This window comes from Panthera onca, chromosome E3 (genome assembly GCF_046562875.1).
Source record: "Panthera onca isolate mPanOnc1 chromosome E3, mPanOnc1 haplotype 2, whole genome shotgun sequence".
Lineage (NCBI taxonomy): Eukaryota > Metazoa > Chordata > Mammalia > Carnivora > Felidae > Panthera > Panthera onca.
Genome location: NC_138354.1, coordinates 15,834,571 through 15,854,400, shown reverse-complemented (window position 1 = coordinate 15,854,400; position 19,830 = coordinate 15,834,571). Strand labels below are relative to the sequence as shown.

General features: G+C 42.2%; 1 protein-coding gene and 1 pseudogene across 5 annotated transcripts in view; both read left to right on the top strand.

The window, feature by feature from the left end:
* CRCP (CGRP receptor component) overlaps positions 1-15,956 on the top strand; it is a 44,999-nt gene extending 29,043 nt beyond the window's left edge. For all 5 annotated transcript variants that reach the window (XM_078440328.2, XM_078440331.2, XM_078440330.2 and 2 more), the window contains 2 exons: positions 8,981-9,038; positions 14,299-15,956. In XM_078440328.2, coding sequence (XP_078296454.2) covers positions 8,981-9,038; positions 14,299-14,445 — 205 coding nt within the window. In that variant the 3' untranslated portion in view covers positions 14,446-15,956. The remainder of the gene's footprint in view (positions 1-8,980; positions 9,039-14,298) is intronic.
* A 181-nt stretch (positions 15,957-16,137) lies between these two features.
* LOC132689398 (prefoldin subunit 1 pseudogene) lies at positions 16,138-17,905 on the top strand (annotated as a pseudogene).
* Positions 17,906-19,830: the final 1,925 nt, after the last annotated feature.

Below are 19,830 nucleotides of genomic sequence, written 5' to 3'. Positions count from 1 at the left end.
AGTGTTATGTTAGTGTTCTGGTGATGTTAGTGTTCTGGATTTTGGCCATTCTAATTAGATGTGTAATGTCTCATTTTAACTTGCATTTCCTTAATGACATAATGTGGAGCATCTTTTTGCATGCCTCTTTGCCATCTCTGAATCTTTTTGATGAGGTATTTGTTCAGGTCTTCGCCATTTTTCAATTGGGTTTTCTTACTAAGTTTTAAGAATTTGTTGTATGTTTTGGACATCAGTACTTTATCCTGTCTTTTGTAAATATTTTCTCCTAGTCTGTGGTTTGTTTTCTCATTTTTCTGATGTTGTGTTTCACAGAGCGAATGTTTTTATTTAATTTTAATGAAGTCCAGTTTATTAATTATTTCTTTCATGGATCGTGCCTTTGGTGTTTTAGCTGAAAAGTCATCACCAAATTCAAGATTATCTAGGTTTTTTGCTGCGTTATCTTCTAGGACTGTTTATAGTTTTGCATTTTACATTTAGATCTAGTTGTCTATAGACCGTTTTTGTCTAGCTGGTGGAGAGGCAGATTCCTGGTTCTTCCCGCTCTGTCATTTTCCCTGAATCCTCTCTGTTCAGTTACTTTTTTTCCTTTCCCTCTCCCTCTTTGTTGTTCAAACAAGATACTTCATACTGATCTAAGTTCACAGACTCTTGTGTCATCTCCATTTTGTTACTAAGCCCAGCCAGCAAATTTTTTATTTCATGCATTATGTTTTTTAGTTCTAAAATTACTGTTTGTTTATTATTTATAATTTTTGTCTCCTGAGGACTTCTAATATTCCATTCATTTTAAGAATATTATTATAATAGTTACTTTAAAGTCTTTGATAATTCCAGTGTATGGGTTATTATAGGTTTGGTATCTGTTGATTATCTTTTCCCTTGAGAATAAGTTGTATTTTCTTCTCATTGAGGTAATTTTCTATTATATCCTGGACTTTTTGAATATCATATTGTTTAGACTCTGGGTCCTGTTAAAAGCCTCTGGGTAATGTTGTTTTTTTGTTGTTGTTTCTTTTAGCAGTCCATCAACCCAGTTAGGTTCACACCTCAAGTCTCTTGCCTTCCATGGGTGAGGATTTCAGTGTCAGTTTAGTTTTTAAAACCTTTGATCTGCTGCTTTAGATCTTTTTTGCAAATGAGACGAGTGGTGGTTTAACTTGTTCACTCCTCAGTGAAGAGCTGAGGCTGAACCTAGGGTTTGTGCTGATGAATGTTCAAACTTAGGAGAATCCCCTTCTCTAGGTCACTTCTCTGGCATTGCCGCCATACTCTCTGACCTACTTGAGCCCCCTCTTTTGGTTCTCTGGCCACAGTACTGGATTTCTCTCAAAGTTTTAGCTGCCCACATACAGTTGTTACTGGTGTTACTTTTGGGGCAAAACAGGGAGAAATAAAGAGGAAGGAGGGGGAGATATTAGTTGGCACTCTGGACCATTGGGACTCTCCTCCTGGCTACCTTCGCTGCCAGGCCTCCCTGAGGAGTTGCCCTTGTGTTGTGAATTTCAGATTACTAGGTTGCAGGGGCCCCTTTTTCCAGTCTTATGGCTGGAAAGATGGAATTTCTCTTGGAGTTTCAGCTGCTTGTGGAGCTACTGCCATAGTTCTGAGGATCAAGGCTGTGAAAGAAAAGAGAAAACAAAGCGGAAGAAACTTACATCCACCCGCCACACCAGCTAGCCCTTCAAGTTTTGTTTCTCTGCCTGGTCCACCTACTTCTGTATACTTTTCCGAGTCCTCAGGTTATTCCTTTTGTAGTCTGTCCTGTTGTTTTGTTTTTTTTTTTTTTCTTTTTCATTTTTTGTTATGATCAGCAGAAAGATTGGCTTTAGTGGTCTCACTCTATCTTGTCTATAACACAAGTCCTGATTATTGATTTTTAAGATCTCTTCTTAGCTGTTTATCAGTCTGGTGTGTTGTTTCCCCATCCCTACATCTTTTCTGCTACAAAAATGTACCTGGCTACCATTTGACATACCCATAAATGAGGTGCCTGGCTGGCTCAGTAGAGCATGTGCCTTTTGATCTCGGGGTCATGAATGCAAGAGTTGGGCATAGAGTTTAATCTTTAAAAAAAAGAAAAGAAAGAAACGCACAAATGGGAATTGTCTTGCAAGCTGATTCATGATTGGACATAATCTATGTAAATTTAAAACAGATTGTAATATTCAGAGAAGTGTCTTTTTTCCATTTGTGATCCTAAATTGGATTTATAAATTCCTTTGTGACCTTTTGGTGCCTGCCTTTCATTAAATGGTTTATTATTGGGACAAATCATGTGCCAGGGTTTTTGCATAGGTTATCAATGACTGCAAGAAGCAAAAGCTGCAGGCAGTGTTGTTCTACAAACAACCAGTAGAGGGGGCTGGCAGGCTTCTTTCTCTGTAGCTGGGGCTTGACTCCTGGAGACAGTAACCAACCATTGCAGCCCTTTGGCTTTCATTGGCCTCAGTACTTAGGGCTCAGAGGGTTGCTTGCCATATGCCGTGGAGACCTGGACTATCTTATGCTAGCCAGGGTGGTTTAAGACAAGAATCACATTTGTAACAGAAACTGCTTAAGTGCTTTTTAATCCTTACATCTGCATATTCTCTAGTAGAGTTTTTCTCTACTATTCTCTCAGGGAGAGGAGATTCAAGAGAATAGCCTTGAATTGTCAAGTTCTCATGGTCCAAAACTGAGCTTTATTAATTTACATACCTCCACTACTAGAGTCCTTGAGGACATAGAAGGAACTATGTTTTATTTTACTTCATAGCTTTATTCAGCAAAATGGTAGTAGTGAGACTCAACTTGAAGTCACTTTAAAACCAAGTCCTATGTTATTTTCTTTTTTTCTTTTTTTTATTTTTTAGTGTTTATTTTTGAGAGAGAGAAACAGAGTGCGAGTGGGGAGGGCAAGAGAGACAGGGAGACACAGAATCCGAAGCAGTCTCCGGGCACTGAGCTGTCAGCACAGAGCCTGATGCAGGGCTCAAACCCTTGAACTGCGAGATCATGCCTTGAGCCAAAGTTGGACGCTTAACCGACTGAACCACCGAGGTGTCCCAAGTCCTATGTTGTTTTCTATGGCATGGTTACCCCACCCAAAGCATTTGGTTCCTTAATAATTTAATTTTTGCTTGAGGCATTTAGTTCTTTTTTAAATTTTTTTATTAAAAAATTTTTCATCAATGTTTATTTTTGAAAGAGAGAGAGTGGGGGAGGGGCAGAGAGAAGAAGACACAGAATCTGAAGCAGGTTCTAGGCTCTGAGCTGTCAGCACAGAGCCCGACGTGGGACTCGAAGTCATGGACCATGAGATCATGACCTGAGCCAAAGTCGGACGCTTAACTGACCGAGGCTCCCCGAAGCGCCTGGCTTGCAGCCCCAGGTCTCATCCTGAGATTCTCTCCCTAAGATGTACAGCTATGTCTGCCAGGAATAGAAGAAGAACTTGCCATTGAGACTCAGCTTAGGTAGGTTTGTAAATAACTTTGAGTCCCTAAAAGGAACTCTTCTGTACACAGATTACTCTTGGTGTTTGGCAATGTATTTGGGAAATGTACTTCTGGCCAGCAAAGCTGAGAGTAGATGGATGGGTTGTCAGGTTTCCCTAGTTTCTGGAGTTAGCTTGTCTGCTTTCAAAGCATGAAATCCTGCCCCAGGTCTTCCCAGTGATCAACAGTTTTCACTTCTTCTGAAAGTCAGACCTGCCTTAGCTCTTTCTTTAATTATCCTCTACCTACATCGATCTCATGGCAGCTTTGTCTCTGTTTTGGGGGATACAAAGATGAATGCAATATAAGGCATAGTAGGGATGACCCTCAGGTTTCTGGACTGGGTGTTTGCTTCTTTACCAAAGTGAAAAGTACAGAGAATGGAGCTGGTTTGTTGGGAAGGACAGACCACTTTGGGATGTGCTGAGCTTGAAATGTGTCTGAGGGGTTTAGGTGGAGATGTCTAGGTGGCATTTGGTTACAGAGATCTGGAGCTCAGATCACATAACGTGAAAACACGGACTTATTGGCTAAAGTCTATAGTAGGGGACACGATTATGAGGTTTGGATGAGGAACTCAGTAAGCGGTCAGGTGAAAAATGGCACCATGGAAATGTTACAGAAGAAAAAACCTAGAAACAGATGAAGAAGGAATAGTCAGACATGAGAATCAGAAAAGAATGGTGTCGTGGAAGCTGCAGAGGTAGATAATTTTAAGGAGGGAGTGATCAACCATGTTAGATATGGCAGAGACAAGGTCGGAGAAGCATCCCCTAGAGTTGTCAATATGGAGGTCATCAGGCCCTTTAGCAAGAACAGTTTTGGTGATCAGTTGGGACAGGAGCTAAAGTGCCATGAGTTGAAAAGTGAAGGGGAGAAAGTAGAGACAATAAAAACTGGCTTGGTGATGATGTGAGGGGGATGTTTGTAACCCCCATCCCTTCACACTGGAACCTGTAGTGAGTGTGGTTCTGTGGTTTTGCTCCTGCAGTGTTCAGCTCTTTGGATGTAGGAGCAGAGAACTCGCTTGGTTGGTTTAACTCCACTTCTGCTTCACTGAGAAAAGTATCCAAAATTAACTCCTTTCCCTTCAGACCCCCTCAAATTTGCTTTTTCTTTTCCACATTGCTGCGGTGTCAGTGGAACGTGAGCCCCTTTGCTGAGACTTTCAACTTTGTTTTTCCCTTTCACTCCTATAGTTTTGGTCTCTCCTTATGCTTATCTCCTTAGCTGGCAAACATGTTCTGGGGCCCCCCGGAACCTACCCTTCTCAGGCTGTAACTGCTTTTTTACTTCCACCTGTCAAGAGGTTATTTTGGTCTGTGATGTGGGGCAGAACCAGACCCGTGGCTGTTGTGAACAGCAGAGGTCAGTCTCTAACAGCCAGCTAATCTGTGCAGCCTCGTGGGAATCGAGCGTGGCCTCAGACCTTGCGTTCTCCTCAGGCTGCACCTGTAGTGATGCTTCATCTGACTACTCGGAGCTGTGTTGTTTGAGCTTTGTGCATCCAGGAGCTGCTGCAGTCCCCACTACATCAGCTGCTTTTCCTGACCACACTGTGGCTTTTGGCCCTTTAGGTTCCACAGCCCCTGTGGCTTATTATCCGCTTGCTCCCATCTGTCTGCCTGATTCAACAGTGCCGGTGGAAGGAGCATATTTTGCAGGTACCAGATTCAGAGCTGGGGCTGCTCTGGCAACATTCCTCCTCCACCCCCAGGATGCCTTCCCAGTGCTGCTCAGACTTCTTCATGGTGGCATAAATGGTGGCTCCAGCATCTGGTGAGGAACCAGTCCACTGCTATGCCAGGAAAGACAGCACAGATCATATGAACCTCATGTTTCACTTTAGACACATGTTGGGTGTCTTTCTGGTGCTCAAACTTTTGGGCACTTTTCAGATTCAGTCAGAGAGCACTTAATGGTAGCGGTACCTCCGTGAAGCATTTTGATGTAGAGGAGGTAGCCATTCATAAAAAAACATGGGTAAAGCAGCCCTAAGGATCTTCCTTACATTCCTCTGGAGTTGTACGGTATCATGCTGGTCTTTGCTTTTAGTAATGATCTACCAAATTAGGTTTGCAGGGAACTTTCATCTTCCTGAGAATTAAAGTTGCCAAATTACTCTGATTGGTCTTTCGTCTCCTTTAAGTCTTTGATTTATACTACATGTTATAAATGAAACGTGTTAGTTGTCTGACTTTGCCTTTGCATCCTTTGCTCCACATCCCACCCTCAAACCTAGTCTTTCATTCCCTCCTGCCCATCTCCATTGAATCAGTGTTGTAGAACAGAAAGCCAGTCGGGCTAACTTCCTTCTCTCTTGCACATGTCACTTGCCATCTTTTAACTGGTCTTTCACAAGGATCCTCTGAAAAACCCTCTGTGCCCCAAGCACAGACTCCATTGCTTTTACTTTTGCATCTGCCTCTTGGACCCTCGTCATATGTTGTTTCATCAGACACAGACCAGATCTGAATTTGCTTTGGTGCCAGAAGAGCTGAGGTTCGTTTGAACAAAGAATATCAATACGAACTGTACTGAAAACAACAGTTCGTTTAAAATCTGAGGGGCAGTGGAGAGGATGCCTTTCAAAAGCCTAATAGCTTTCAAGTCAAATATAGGGGAGTTTTCAGATCAAAATTTGGTTCCCATTTGTTGTTAGATTGCCTGATGCTGCCACTCATGGCTCCCAAAAATTTCTAAGCTGCATTAACGGGGTCATTATCGTAAATGCCTCACTTCCAAGTGACTTGATTCTGGTGAAATCTCATTAGGATTAAGAATGTTTGAATTGTGGGGCGCCTGGGTGGCTCAGTCTGTAGAGCATCCGACTTCGACTCAGGTCGTGATCTTGTGGTCTGTGAGGTCGAGCCCCGCGTCGGGCTCTGTGCTGACAGCTCAGAGCCTGGAGCCTGCTTCATGTTCTATGTCCCCCCTCCCTCTCTGCCCCTCCCCCACTCATGCTGTCTCTCTGTTTCTCAAAAATAAACATTAAAAAAAAAGAATGTTTGAATTGTTAATATTTTGTGTTTTGTTTTCTGAGATTGGGTTTTATTTTAGCTTACAATTTCAGTTCATCTAAATTTTGTGTTCTGTACATGTGATGTTTGACTATCCATTATTATTATGGAAATTCTCAGTGTGGTGTGCTTTCCTTGTGGATTTTTTTATATTAAAAACGTAAGATAAAGACCGTTTTTGAAGATTTTAATAAAGTGATGACACCACATTAAAAAAAAGTTTATCTTCTCCACAGTTACTCCTCAGCCCCCATAATCCAGTTGTCATCATGATCGTCATTCCACCAAACTCCTTGCACAGGCCACCAGTGCCCTCTTTTTTTGGCAAATCCAGTGGCTTGTATACAGTCAACCTACTTTCCCGTCTTCAGTATGTGACATTGTTGCTAATACCCTCTTCCTGGAACTTTTCCCTAACACCACTCTCCTAGGTTTTCTTTGTCTCTGCTCCTCCCTCCCCTCCTCCCCTCCTCCCCTCCTCCACCTCCTTCCCCACCTTCTTCCCCTGACCGTTGAACAGAGGCTTTATGGTGCCCTGTCCTGGGTCTTCACTTACTCTGTAGTTAGTTGATCTCTGCCTGTGATACCCACTCCCATGGTTTTGCCTAACTCCTTGCTAATATGTCCAGCTCTGGTCTTTTTCTTTAGTTCTAGATCACACTAAGAACTAAAACTAGACAAACAGCTGGACCGAGACCTCTTTGTTCTTCCAAAACCACACAAACTCAATTCAGATTTCAAGTAATATACTTTTGCCAAACAGGCTAAGAACGTGACAATGAACCCTGACTCTTCTCTTTCCTTCACCCTGCTCTCACCCAGCTAAGGTAGTTGTCGGATCCTGTTGACTATACCTCGGGGTGACCAGAGCATCTCACAAGCCCAGCCTCTCATTGCCAGCCTTGCTGCCGCTACCCAAGTTTATGGCCTCTTATTCTCACCTGGAGCGTATCACTTCTTTCCTTGATTCTTCCCAGTGTCCAGAGTCATATTCAGCCTGTTGGTAGTTGAATCCCCATGTCGTCTTGTCCTGGATGACTCAGCCTCGTGTCCCACAGCCTCTCAAGCCACCATTTCCTAAAATTCCATAATTTTTGTTCTTCTGGCCATTTACTTATGCCGTTCCTGCCCTGCCTGGCCATTTCTTCTCATCATTTGCCTAGAAAACCTTTCAGGGCCCAGGATGAGGGTTTTCTCCCATGTGAAGTCATCTTCGAGTCTAGAATAAATGTTGAGGGATTATGAGGAGTAGAACTTAACTACAAGTGCCTTAATGATGACTGCCATTTGTGGGGAAATTGCTGTGTGACAGTCATCATTTTGAATACTGAATACTAGAAGCAGATGGTTAAGAACACGAGCTTTGATGGCAGAGTCCCAGCTCTGCCATTCACTAGCTGTCTAACCTTGGGCAAGTTATTTACCATCTCAGCCTCTATTAAGTCTGAGGGTTCAATGTGCTTGCCATATGGGAAGTAAGCAATAAATGGTAGCTGCTGGCACTATAAACGGAAAGATGTTCATCCCTCCTAACCCCCTGGCGAGATATTAAGTTCTGTTGTCATTCCTGTTTTACAGATGGTGAGACCGAGGCTTAGGGAGGTTGGGTAATGTGCTGCTTCTCCAAATGTGGCTGTGGGCATGTGGCTTATTCATCTGTTTATTTCACAATGTCTTTAAGCTCAATAAATATTTACAGAGTTGAATTGAAAGATGAATCTGGAGCTCCTGGGTCAGATTGAGAGGGAAATTTAGAAATTGTCACCTACAGAGGGGTGGTAATTGAAGCTGTTCTTTTTTCTTTTAAGTCCTATCACCTTTGAGACTCCACACATTTCAACCACCTCTTTACCAATGAGCCAGCTGTTGCCTTGTAACAGGAGATAATTATTACCATCAACTGTTACTTACGGTTTTTGTTAATTGGCTTGTATTTGTCTTCTTTCCCCAACTGAATTGTAAACTCCTTGTGGTCAGAGGACTGTACCTTATACTACTGTGCATTAAACCCTGTTCCCTCCTAGCCCTGTTTTTTGTTTCTAAGATAACAAGTCAAATCTGACATTTAATATTAATCTCAAAAATGAATTCTCAGGCATTTTTAAGTGATACCGACCAACCAAGGTTATTTTATTAATCTTTCTTTACTTTCTGTTATCTGGATTAAGAAAACATTATTTTCTTCACATTTTCCAGATAAAATTTATTAAAACTGCACCTCTGCTATTTGTTACATTTCTTTCAGTCCACACCCCTGTGATCTTTAGGATTCTAATACACATTTGTATCCTCCCAAAAGTTTCCAGACATAGGCTCTCCTATTCCCATTCTCTCATTTTACAGTTGAAGAAACGGAGGGCCAAGTTCCAGGTGGTTCTCCCATTTGTTATCTGACACAGTGTTCTCTAAACAGCTTGGTCAAGACTCAAGATTTTGAGGGGAATAAGTTTTAAATGCTTTGTACTTTTCTTTTGACAGAGCTGAAAAGCTTCAGCTGCTGAACCACAGGCCTATGACTGCTGTTGAGATCCAGCTGGTGAGTGAAGGAGGCCTGAACGTGAGAGGATTGATTTCTGGGTCTGAGAGGGAGGAAGGGTGATAAAGGCTGAGAACGGACAAGACTGGAACTGCCATTTCTTGAAAAGACTGCCCAAATACCCTATTTTATAAGTGAAAGGAGACCTCACGAGTTGGATCCTACTTAGTATGGACTTGGTGAAAGTAGAAGACTGGACGAAATTTAATTCTTTCCTTCGGGTTTGGGCCTGTGACTTGGCAGCTCTTTGTCTCCCTTGATGTCCTACCCCATTCTGACCACTGCTTTCCTGTAGGAGTTATTGCCAACCAGATGTTGCATAAAAACAATAGACTCACCATGACTCTGGCAGGATTTCTCTTCCCCGACTCCCACCCTTCGATCCCACTCTTCCTGTTTCTGTTCTTGGTTCACGGAGCACATGTGTACCTTCCCCACATGCGCTCTTTCTCTCTCAGCCTCCTGGCCCAGTCTCCCAAGCCAGAAGCCTAGAAGACATTCTCTCCCTTTGATTCCATATGCACTTTGTCCCCAGGTTCCATTGCTCCTGTCTTGTTCTCTCTTCTCTCCCTCCGGCACTGTATTAATTTCTGTCATTTCTCAGTGCGGCTCTTGGAGTTGTTCTCTCATCTTCCCTGCCTCAGCGTGCCCCCTCCAACCCACCTTCTACATCACTGTTGTTTTTTTTTTTTTAACTTTTTTTTTTTTATTTTATTTTTTGAGACAGGGAGAGACAGAGCATGAACAGGGGAGGGTCAGAGAGAGGGAGACACAGAATCTGAAACAGGCTCCAGGCTCTGAGCTGTCAGCACAGAGCCCGACCCAGGGCTTGAACTCACGGACCGCGAGATCATGACCTGAGCTGAAGTCGGCCGCTTAACCGACTGAGCCACCCAGGCGCCCCTCTGCATCACTGTTAAAACCACACTTGATCATCTTGTTTCCCTGCATAAGATCATTCATTGGAGCTTCATCACTTGCACTGTCTGCACAGCAATCACAGTATCAAGCTCTAGAATTATGCAAGGCAGCCAGAGTAGAAGCCACACGTGGTATAAGGAGAATGAAAATGAGGCCCAGTGAGACAAACCGCGTGGTTGCTGTATTAATTGGTGTGCGGGGGCAGTTTCCCTCTCCTGTAGAGGGCAGAGAGGATCGTTAAGCTACAGCTATTAGGCCATTTAACTGCCAGTAAAAAAAACAAAACAAAAAAAACTGATTGGAGAATTAACAAATAGGAACAAAGGAGTTTGCAGAGTCAGTTTTAGAAGTACTTACCTTTGTCAGATTTGCTTCAGAAAAGTGTGGAAGAAAGTAGCCAGAAATACCTATGATGTTTAGATTGCTTTAAAAGAACCTTATTTTTAAAGGGTCATGGGTTATTTAATTTTGGACTAAAACTTTTATTGACTTCCCAGTGTTGTTTCTGTCCTTGAAAATGCACCCAAAATTAAATTAGAAAAATTCCTTCCATAAAGGGTGACTTTCTGGGGGAACTGGCCTTTAGGCTAAAAAGAGATCTTTTTTTTTTTTTTTTTTTTTTTTTTGTACCCTTATTCTGGTGCTTTCGACTATGTTGGAGATTCAGCTTAGAAAAGAACAAATCAGCAAGAAACTAATCCGTGTCCCTCTGGGTTAAAGATCACATGTCGTGTCTCCTCCAACTTTAATCAGCAACATATGTTATTCATGGCTTAATGACAGATGGAGAGAGAAGATGAGGAGGGTTAGCGTGACCTCATCTCAGAGCCAGTAGAAAGCTCTATCATTACTTGGGACGATTAGCTGTTATTGAGAGTGCCTGCTATATGCCGGGGCTTTGTGTAGGCCACCTTTAACACCCTCACCGTAGTCTTGGCTAACGAGCGGCTAATTGGGTCTGATTCAGAAGGCTTACTTTTTCCTCCAAGCCATATGCTTTTACAGGGTGAGAAGAAAGATGTGTGTGGCATCCACTCAAATGTTTATTCTCTTCTTTTCACAGATAGGTAGTAGGTCTTGATAAAAACTATGTATATTTCCCAGCGGTTGGACCATTTTGTAGCCAGATTTTCCCCAGCCTGGAATTTGGCCACAAAGGGTACAAAAACATTTACCACGGCTTGTAGCAGTATCTCTTCTCACAAGAGGAGGATAAGAAATGAGGTCTTCACACCGAGTGGAAAGTGCAAAGGACTTGAGAATTTCTCCGCATTAACTTTACAGCCATTTATTCTCCCTGCATCCAGAAGTAATGTCAGCATCCACCATTTGTTAGTATTCAGTTTTGGAGGCTGAGGCTTCTTTCAGTTATACCTCAGCCATGGTTTGTTGTGATCCTCAGATCCACAGACCTGCTGTCTGTGAGGAAATGAGGAAGCCACCAGCTTCTGTGATTTCTGCCATGCCCTGGTGTGTACATTTATTCAGGGCAGTTTGTGAGCTCTCTAGACTGAAGACAGGACAGCGAACCCCGTGACCTCATAGGCCACTATCCTGAACGACACTATCATATAAGTCTGTTAAAAGGTAGGGATTATAAAATGTTTTGGAATATATAAAATTTTATGGCTTATGAAACACTGTAATATATGTTCTCTTTTAGTCCTTACTGTTGGTGTTACTTTCATTTCACATTAGAGAATAATTGAAATTTACAGAGGTTAAGTGAACTTTTCTGGGTCAAAGAGCTAGAAGTATCTGTAGTTACTAGATTTTAGTTGTTTTGGGGAAAGTAGGAAGTTAGACTTGGCAGCTTAGAATGAGAAACAACCATTTTTGGAGTGTAGCAGCCCAGTTTGACAGCCCCTAGGGAATTGATATGGTCTTTGTCTGTGATAAAAATTGATTGCTGACTCATCTGCAAATACTTTGGTTTTTGACATTTCTTTTGCCTTTATATTCCGAACAATTTGAAACCTTGAGTGTTGGAGAATATTGAGATCGTTCTTTGTATTTCTTTATTTGGGCTCAGTTTCTTCTGTGTTGGGAAGAAAAGGTGAGGAGTAATACAGTTAATATCATTTTACCTTAGTGATCCAAGAAGGCTTAGTAAATTTTTGGTGTCTGCAAGTTTCTTTTTTGTGTATATGTATTTCATTTTGCTTAATGAAGTTTAGGTTTTCTTCCTGTGACTAGGAATCTTGGTTTGAAAAGGAAAGTTCCTGACCCTGAGGGTTTGTGTGCTGATGAAAGCTTCTACTCTTGGCAAACTTGGCAAAATTTGAAAGCTCATTAGCCCTGTTGTCATGAACACGCCTAGTAGACACCCGATCATTGTTGTATCTGCCAAATCCAGAGACAGGGACGTAAGAAGGTGCCTTGTTCAAGTCTTCTCTCTTTGGTTTTCTAAAGATGAAGGCCTCTCAGAGGTCATATAACTAAAACTAAACTCAAACCAGTGGATTCTAGTTTGCATCTCTGAGAGAGGAAATGATAGAAACCTCCTACTGGAGGGCATGGTGTTCCAGAAAGAGGTGGAATTCAAAGTCAAAAGACCTTGCACTATTTACTGTGAGACCCAGATCAGGTTTTGTTTATAATGCTAAGCCTCTACTTACTCATCTGTAAATTGTCCTGACTTTATGGACCACATGTTTGAGAAGCTCTGGTGGCAGTGATTCTGGGAAAGGCCCTGTACAAATACTGGTGGGAGGCTGTCCCTGTTCTGAGACTAGTCTAAATCCTCTTTCCCATTCCCCTGAGGCAGGTAGCAGTTCATAATTAACCACCTACACTAATTTATAAATTTGCAGACATTCTTCTCTCAGCTGGAGATCATCTTTTCTTAGAATTGAATAATCAAATCCGATATATCCCATTTCTTCCTCCTTCATATTTTGGAGACAGTCTATGTTAGATTATTTCCTTTCATGTCCTAATTTTGCATGTCTGGTTTAAAAAATAGGATTCTGGGGATTGTTTCTTGTTCAGTAGAGGTTACATTTTACAGAGCCTTTTAATCTTTAGGAAATGGTCATTTTATTTGACAGCATGATGGGAAGTAGCCCCATTGGTTCACTCAGGATCTTCTCCACCCTAGAACACCCAGGACTATTCTCTAGTTATAGAAGCATTATAGAAACAACGATGTTTTTCCACGAGTTTGTAGTATGATCTTGGACACATCACCTGGCTTTATTAGCTTCTGTACTGTTGTCAATAAAGTCCGGCAGTCAGACCGAAATCCTTTTCAGGATTGTAAGCCCTGCCGGTCATCTTGCTTTACTTAAATCTGCTAGGATTTCTTTCTTGAATTCCTCTTGGTCTTAGTTGCCAAATTTCAGAGATTGCTGTGGGGAAATGCCACAGAACAGAACCCTGGACACCTTTAGCTGTTTGTGATTGACAGCTAGTGCCACTATGTGAACATGGTTAAGACTGCCTATGTATTGCTGTTAAAAACACTGTTGACTATGTTTGTATTCATTAATATCATTCATTAATATATTGAGAACTAGAGGGGAGGCTAATAAAACTGGCTCAGAATTGTGGACCATCTGTGTGTAGATTTCCGGGACACGTCAAACTGGGCTTTAAGTGGACCTTTAGTGGAGCGGCGGGGGATTGTTTCCCAGCCGTCACTCATCAGACTGTTGTTCCACATTCCAGGAGATGACCAGGACCACGTGGTGTGTGCTTGATTGATTGTAGGTGTTCGTGTTGGGGAGGTCCAGCATGGGGCTCTCATTCTGCCCTTTGCCATATTGTTGTGAAGGCTGAAAGAAATAACAGATATGAAGTGCTATGTGCAGCGCCAGGCACATGAGCTCCCTGAAGAGCTGTTAGTGGTGGTGGGAGTGGGGATGAGAAAAAGTAGATAAACCATTTGGCACACAGTGGGCAATCATCAAATGAGTTGTTGATACAATTCATAAGTCACAGCTGTGCTTATTGTGAAATACAAAAGTATATAAAGTGCCATTTCACTCCCCAGGGGTGTGTTTTCTTTGCACATACAACATATTCATGTGTGCATGTGGATGGGTAGAGAACTGTTAGGGTTTTCTGTTTCTTTGAAGAAAAATGCTAACCTGCAACTTGCTTTTTACATTGACCCATTTTGAGCCATCACATGGGAATTGGATCTGGCTTCTCCCCTCTGTTGGAGCCAGGGTGGAGAGGACCTGGAGACCTGAGGGGGGCTCAGGAGCCAGGCCTAGAGCTGTGTGTGCCAGAGGCCAGCAGACTGGGAACAGCATGGGTGGAGGAGGGCAGGAGTGGACCCCGCCTGTTCAGCTCCTCCATAAATAACCCCTGGAGGTTTTCTTTTCTTCTGCAGATAGTAGAAGAGAGTGAAGAACGGCTCACGGAGGAGCAGATCGAAGCCCTCCTCCACACCGTCACAAGCATTCTGCCTGCGGGGCCAGAGGCCGAACAGAAGAAAAATACGGATGACGTGACAATGGATGAAGAGGACCCAGCATAAGAGGAGCACAGCTGGCCCAACCACCTCATGAAGCTGAAAGGCCCAGCAGCCATTTCCCAGACACTCAGAGGATTGTTCATTTGGTTGTACCCTCTATCCCAGCAGGCCTGATTTCATGGTTAGTTGGATAAATCACAAAAATAAGCTAAAAAGAAGTACTTGTGCCTCTGGGAGATGAAACATGGTGAAGACAGGCTGAGGTTGTCAGGGCAGAGAGCTAAAGAGAGGAGGACAGAGCCAAAGAGGACAATGACTGTGGAACCCTCTGTGGTCAAAATATTTCTTCTGTGGCCTTTGCCACAGTTGTGGGAAGGCCCCCATACACAGCTGGTAAAGTACTTTGTGTTGCCTTTGATGGGCTGTGTCCTAATTAGTTTCATCTGCTTCCCTAGGAGCTTCCCAAGCAGGGGCTCTGAGCACTGTTGGGATGAGAGCAGAGTTAAGAGAATCCCGTTAGATGACTAGAAACTCCCAGAGCAGCAGATAGTCGCTTTAGGTTAAAATGAGCCACTGAACTTGGCTTACCTCAGAGGAATCTTTTCCTTGAGAACATTGGAGATAAGAGAACAGCCTGGCCAACCCTTGATCGGGTCTGAAGGCATGTTTCCTTTGCTGGCAGGGGTGGTGTTTACCAGCTCACACTATTCAGTCTTAAATGTTAGGGTACCGACCGGCCCATTCCAGTTGAAAAGCGGCACTCCAGACTGAATGACAGCTCAGCAGAAGAACAGCATCGGCCGCCTTTCTAATGACCTTCAGTTTCCTGCCCTGAGACAGGAGCCCTGAGTAGACACCTTTGTGTCAAGTCTGGGTGAACTTCATTTGCATGATGGGCAAATTGTCTGCATCTTTTGAAAGGGGTCAGTTATATAGCTCTTCATGGATAAAATATGGAGAAACCGGAGGTTGGTTCCTAAGAATTTGAATTTGTTAGCTGTTGCAAGGGTGTATCAGTTTTTTAATTTAAAATATTAGGATAATTACCATGTGAAGAACTTACTGATACTGAGGCTTTGGAGAGTTCAGTAGCTCCAGATGTGTGGTTGCCCTAATCCTAGGAATGTTGCTGAAAATTAATTTTCCACATTCGCTCTGCTCCTGACTTGGGGAAGAAAATGCCCACAGACACTAATTTTCCAAATTGGTACTTATTTTGTTGTGAGATTACATATTTTCAGTGCTGCTGTTAACTGGATGATTTCCCACCCCCTTGCAATTTCCAGGTTATTTCAACCTCCCTACCACCCCTGCCAGTTGCACTCATGTCTTTCTTAACCTTATCATCTGAGGATCACCTGAGATGTGTTTACAGGCAAAACTGGAATTCACAGGGCATTTATATTTAAGTCTCTTGTCTGTATTGGGAATTTTACCAGGAATTGTTGATTTTTCTTGTCAAGGCATCACATGGGTACCTATGCCACTGTTTCATTTTAACTGTGGGTGTGTTTGATGTATTTTTTAAATGGATTAACCTAATTAATAATAAATTGTTTCCAAGTGACCACCAATTTTTGGTATTTTTATAAATCTCTTAAGAGTTTGTTTTGCCATGGATAGAAAGTGAAATCTGACTTGAAAGCTAAAATGTGTGATTTTTTTGTTAAAAAAAATCTATTGAGGTCTAAATTCTATTTTAGATTGCAGGAAAATTTTACATTTCTGTATTTGGGGCCTGAATTTAACCTCAGTTTTTGATAAAGCCAGGCAGGCTCTGGAAGGCTTAACCTTTATAGGAAACGTATTCTGTATAATATTCCTGCCACATTGACAACATTTAAGAATTAAGATACTTTACGGAGTGGACCAAGATGGTGGCTCCTGTGGATCTGGAATTGAAGAAGGCGTTCGCAGAGTCAAGCCAAAGTTATTGACACTCAGCAGGTGAAGCTTGCAGACCTACAGATTGAACAGCTAAACAGAACGAAAAAGCATGCACATCTTACAGGTACAGAGATTATGACTTTGATAGAGGAGACTAACATGTATGAAGGTGTAGGAAGAATGTTTATTCTTCAGTCCAGGGAGGTAATTCACAATCAACTGCTAGAGAAACAGAAAATAGCAGAAGAAAAAATTAAAGAATTGGAACAGAAAAAATCCTACCTGGAGTAGAGTGTGAAGGAAGCTGAGGACAACATCCGGGAGATGCTGATGGCACGAAGGGCACAGTAGGAAACCTCTAATGGAAGCTTCCTGCCCCCTTCCATTCCTCGCCAGGGCAGAGGGGCCCGTGTGGGGAAACATCCTCTCTTCTGCCCTGATGGACTTCTTATTTGAATGATCTGGTGGCCCTATGCTTTCTACTTCACCCTGATCCCCTTTCCGATCCTGGCTTTGCCTGCCACCCTAGCCCAGGATACTCTTCTCCCCTGTGGGTGAGTCACGAACTCCCAGGAGAGGCAAGATGGGAGCCAGGACAGATAGGGGAGCTCTGCCCAAACCTATTAGTTATGCTGGTTAGACCAATAAAAGGCATCTGTCCGCCCCCCGCCCCCCACCCCCGCAAAAAAAAAAAAAAAAAAAATAATTTACGTACAAAACTTAACCAGGATCACATCTAGGAAGGAGAGCTGGAGAGTCTGGGAATTTTACTTTCCATTTTACATCTTTCTGTGTGGTTTTAGTTTTTGACCATGTGACAGTTTTATTCTTAAAAAAAAAAAAAGTATGTCCATTTGTTTATTGTTTATTGGCCTCTGTGAAAATTTCTGAATGTGTACTTGACAGTTGAATTATGTCCCAAACAGAGGCTGACACCCAGTCCAGTCACCCAAGGAGAGGCAGCTCTGAGGGCAACTGGAACAGGCACATGATTTTTAGTTCAATCTGTCTTCCTTTGTTATTCCAGACTTTCCTAGGCTCTTAGTTTTGTTTTGTTTGTTTGTTTTTGAGGGGAAAACCCTAGTTTTTGACCCAGGAAGATGTTTTAGTTATCTGTCAAGATACTTCTGAGCTTTTGAAAAATCGACTCCCAGTTACAGGTTTACCCAAATACTTCTCTTGCCCCCTTTTGCTTAAATGTTGCAGTATGATGCACTGTCCCCTCTGAGGACTTCCCCTTTATTCCTAAAGTAATGGGTACCATTTCCCTAAGTAATCATTGTGTGACTATACCATTTCTCAAGAGGTTATAGCCTAGTGAGAGGTGAGTAAATTAATGCTCCAGATATTCTTTGCTAAATTATTTTCTCCCCTGAAACTAAATTTAACACCCATTTGTGTAAATGGATCATTTCCACAAATGGATCATTTGTGTAAATGGATCAGTAAATTGTAAAACACATCACATACTCTGAAAAAAATTATCAACCTTATTTAATTTTGCAATGAATAAAGGGGAAAAAAGGAAGTAAAACTGCCTAGGTATCCTTTTATATATTTTTTTAAATTCAGGGGTTTTGAGTATATCACAAGGTTGTACAACTATCACTCCTGCCTAATTCCAGAATCTTTTTCATCATCTCCAAAAGAAGCCCCATACCCACTAGCAGTCACTTTTCATTCACATTTCCCCATAGCCCCCTGACAACCACTCATCTTTCTACTATATATTTGCCTATTCTGGTCATTCCATATAAATTAAATCTGACTTCTTTCATTTAGCATATTTTCAAGGTTCAGCTATGTTGTGCCATTCCTTTTTATGGTGGAATAATGGTTTGTTGAATGGATGCACCATTTTTTCTTTTTCCTACTTTTATTTTTTTTTAATTTTTTTATTTTTTTTATTTTTTAATTTTTTAATATATGAAATTTACTGTCAAATTGGTTTCCATACAACACCCAGTGCTCATTCCAAAAGGTGCCCTCCTCAATACCCATCACCCACCCTGCCCTCCCTCCCACCCCCCATCAACCCTCAGTTTGTTCTCAGTTTTTAACAGTCTCTTATGCTTTGGCTCTCTCCCACTCTAACCTCTTTTTTTTTTTTTTTCCTTCCCCTCCCCCATGGGTTTCTGTTAAGTTTCTCAGGATCCACATAAGAGTGAAACCATATGGTATCTGTCTTTCTCTGAATGGCTTATTTCACTTAGCATCACACTCTCCAGTTCCATCCACGTTGCTACAAAAGGCCAGATTTCATTCTTTCTCATTGCCACGTAGTATTCCATTGTGTACATAAACCACAATTTCTTTATCCATTCATCAGTTGATGGACATTTCGGCTCTTTCCATAATTTGGCTATTGTTGAGAGTGCTGCTATAAACATTGGGGTACAAGTGCCCCTATGCATCAGTACTCCTGTATCCCTTGGGTAAATTCCTAGCAGTGCTATTGCTGGGTCATAGGGTAGGTCTATTTTTAATTTTCTGAGGAACCTCCACACTGCTTTCCAGAGCGGCTCCACCAATTTGCATTCCCACCAACAGTGGATGCACCATTTTTTTTTTTTTTTTTTTTGGATGCACCATTTTTTATCCATTCATCAGTTGGTGGATATTTGGGTTGTTTCTTTTTTTTTTTTTTTTTTTTAACGTTTATTTATTTTTGAGACAGAGACAGAGCATGAACGGGGGAGGGTCACAGAGAGAAGGAGACACAGAATCTGAAACAGGCTCCAGGCTCTGAGCTGTCAGCACAGAGCCCGATGTGGGGCTCGAACCCACGGACCGTGAGATCATGACCTGAGCCGAAGTCGGACGCTTAACCGACTGAGCCACCCAGGCGCCCCTATTTGGGTTGTTTCTACTCTGGCTGTTACGAATATGCTGTTGTGAACAAATTTTTGTTGACCTGCGTTCCTCTCTCTCTTGCATATACCTAAAAGTGGAATTGTTAGGTCATATGATAACTCCGTTTAACTGTTTGATGAATTGCCACACTGTTTTCCATAGCACCTGCACCATACCATGTTTCTACCAGCAGTGCATGATGGAATCCAATCTCTCTCTTGTTTGTTTGTTTTTTTTTTAACGTTTATTTATTTTTGAGACAGAGAGAGACAGAGCGTGAACGGGGGAGGGTCACAGAGAGAGGGAGACACAGAATCTGAAACAGGATCAATCTCTCTGTTGTTTTTGTCCCTCGTATTGATTATAACCATCCTAGTGGTTGTGAAGTGCTGTCTCAGTGTGGTTTCGATCTGTAATTTCCTAATGGCTATTAAAGTTGAGTATCTATCTTTTCATGTCCTTACTTGTGGATATTTATATATTCTTTGAAGAAATGCCTATTGAAAGCCTTTGCACTTAAGAAAAAACATTATTTTTTCAAGGAGTTTTAGATTCACAGTGAAATTGAGCAGAAAGTACAAAGAATTCCCATATAGGCCCTTGCCCTCCTTTGCCCCCCCCCCCCCCCCCCCCCCGCCAACAGCTTCCCCTATTAACATCTGCATTAGTATGGTATGTTCATTAAATTGATGAGCCAATATTGATGAG